Source organism: Uncinocarpus reesii, genomic scaffold (genome assembly GCF_000003515.1).
Source record: "Uncinocarpus reesii 1704 scaffold_3 genomic scaffold, whole genome shotgun sequence".
Classification (NCBI taxonomy): Eukaryota; Fungi; Ascomycota; class Eurotiomycetes; order Onygenales; family Onygenaceae; genus Uncinocarpus; species Uncinocarpus reesii.
In genome coordinates this window covers 968,728-970,852 of record NW_003052498.1, presented here as the reverse complement: position 1 = coordinate 970,852, position 2,125 = coordinate 968,728, and the positions used below count along the sequence as shown (strand labels likewise).

The window sequence follows — 2,125 nt, the reverse complement described above, 5'->3', positions numbered from 1 at the left end:
TTCTTGACGGCTTGGAGAAGAATAGCCTGACAGGTACAGGAGAATAGTCCTGCAATTCCAAGCGCAAGCAGGAACAGAGCTGCAGGGGACGTTACGTAGGCCACAATCCAGCGAACTAGGACCCGTCGTCGGCCTAGCTTAAACCAACTAGCGATCTTCAATCCAGTTGTCGACGTATAAGGCCTAGAAACGATGTAGACAACATCCATGGGATCATGGTCATTCTTCTGAACGAGTGCGGCTCGTTCCTTCATGTGTCGCCATCTTCGAATTTCTAGTAGGGCCATTGGCACACACGCAGCGATTGCACCGGCGACCAACACTGCAACAAATATTTTTTGTGCCGTTGAAATGATCGACTTTAGCTTGCTGAAAAAAGAGTTGATCCCATCATTATCGTTGCAAAAGCTGAGTCTCTCCTTCGGAGGAACAGGAAATACGGAACGGTCGAATTTGTATTCAACCAACGACTGATTCATCAGCTTTTTGACTTCTTCAAACGGAAATCGAATAGCATCATTAGCGAACTTGTTAACTTCTTCGAATGTCGGAATCGAATCGTTGATTTTCTTGAGGCCTTCGTCCAGGGAAGAGGGCAAACGAATATCCTTCAGCTTGTCAAGCTCTCCACCGATGTCTAGCCTTGGAGGATCCTTCTTCCCACCAAACGCACTGGTAATCGTGTTGATGCCCTTGAGGAAGTCGTTGACTTTGTCTTCAAATCCGTTAACCCCTTTTTCAATACCTTCGGTCACCTCTGCCAAGGTCTTGTTGAGAAAATCTGCAGCTTCCTCGACCACCTTCAAAGCAACGTGCAAGCTCCCAGATATGGCAAGGGTAATAAGACAGAGGTATGTTTGCGTCAAGACATTGACGAAGAAAACGACCACTTCTTCCACTCCCGTGACTGTCAAAAGTAACATTGACATGAGCCCATTGACTGCTCTCTCCACACCAGACGCAGTGAGTTCATTAACACCCTTGGACATATAATGAGGCATCGATGCCATGGCACTTCCCATCGATTCGACACTGGTGCACGCAGAGAGTGCTTCTCGTTTTGCAGAGGACATGTTGTCGTTCAACCCAGCGATGGCGATGAGGACTCGAGCGAGGACGAGAAGCAGTAATATCGTCCACTTGTTGATCCATACTTGTGAAAGTCGAGCTTTAAATCCGAGGTAGGGGGTAATTGCTCCCGGAGGAGCTGGAGCCGGCGCCGGGTTTTGCATTGCAGGGGGATCGTGCGCTCCATATGGCGGCAGACGGGGAGAGGAGCGAGGAACAAAACGCGAGAAATGCATACTGTCGAATGTCTAAAGCGACCGGCGCATGCGGTATAACCAGCCCCGAATAATAAAATGCAGTTGAGATGTATTCTAAAGCTCTCTTGAAAAAAATGTAGATGGTGGAGGAGTTGGAGGTCGAATTGAACAAAGTGTACAAGCAAAAAGGGAAAAGGAGGGTACTGTAAAAGAAAAGTAGTTAAGGGCTTGGAGAATGGAACCTCCCACAATGAAGACAGAATATAACTTTTCGAGTCAACCAGGATGTTATTAGAGGGTTCTATTCAAAATAGGAACCTAAGAATGAATGTGGAAGAATGAAATGAACAAAAGAAAGTTCTTCACCCAGGAAGAGAACACAATAGATACAATCAGAAGAATGGTTGTTTACAAACTCGAATTCAATAACGAAGGCGGGATCCGGCCCTTTATTGGAAGCCCTGGTTGACCGTGAATCTTTCACGTAGCGCCCACCGCTCGAGTTCCTCTCGGGAACGTTGTATCAAGCTGCCGAGCGGAGCCAGAGCGGGACGAGCATCGACCATCGCTACCCGCTCCATTGCTGCCGCTGGCAAATCGTAACATCAAGCCCAGGGTCAAGATAAGCAGGAGGACAACATCACAGGGTCGTGATATTTTGGGAAGATTCAAACTTTCGGCCTAGTGTCTGAAGAATCTCGAATTCGCAGAGCATGGGCAGCAGTCACTGGCCCTGCAGAGAAGCTCAAAGCTTGGCCTGGCGCCTAGCCAATGCGAAAATAGGACATCCATGCTTTCGCCGTGGGCTCTCAGCCAGTCACTTCAGGATCACGTTCATGAAGTATGACAGGGTGCAAAAG

At 48.1% G+C, this 2,125-nt stretch overlaps 1 protein-coding gene across 1 annotated transcript; it reads right to left on the bottom strand.

Annotated features, from left to right (window-relative positions):
* Positions 1 to 459: 459 nt before the first annotated feature.
* On the bottom strand, positions 460 to 1,304 carry UREG_05101 (uncharacterized protein; the record flags this gene model as incomplete). The annotated part of the gene is made up of 2 exons (XM_002584366.1): positions 460 to 470; positions 674 to 1,304. The coding sequence occupies 2 exons, from the start codon at positions 1,302 to 1,304 to the stop codon at positions 460 to 462; spliced, it is 642 nt and encodes a 213-aa protein (XP_002584412.1).
* Positions 1,305 to 2,125: the final 821 nt, after the last annotated feature.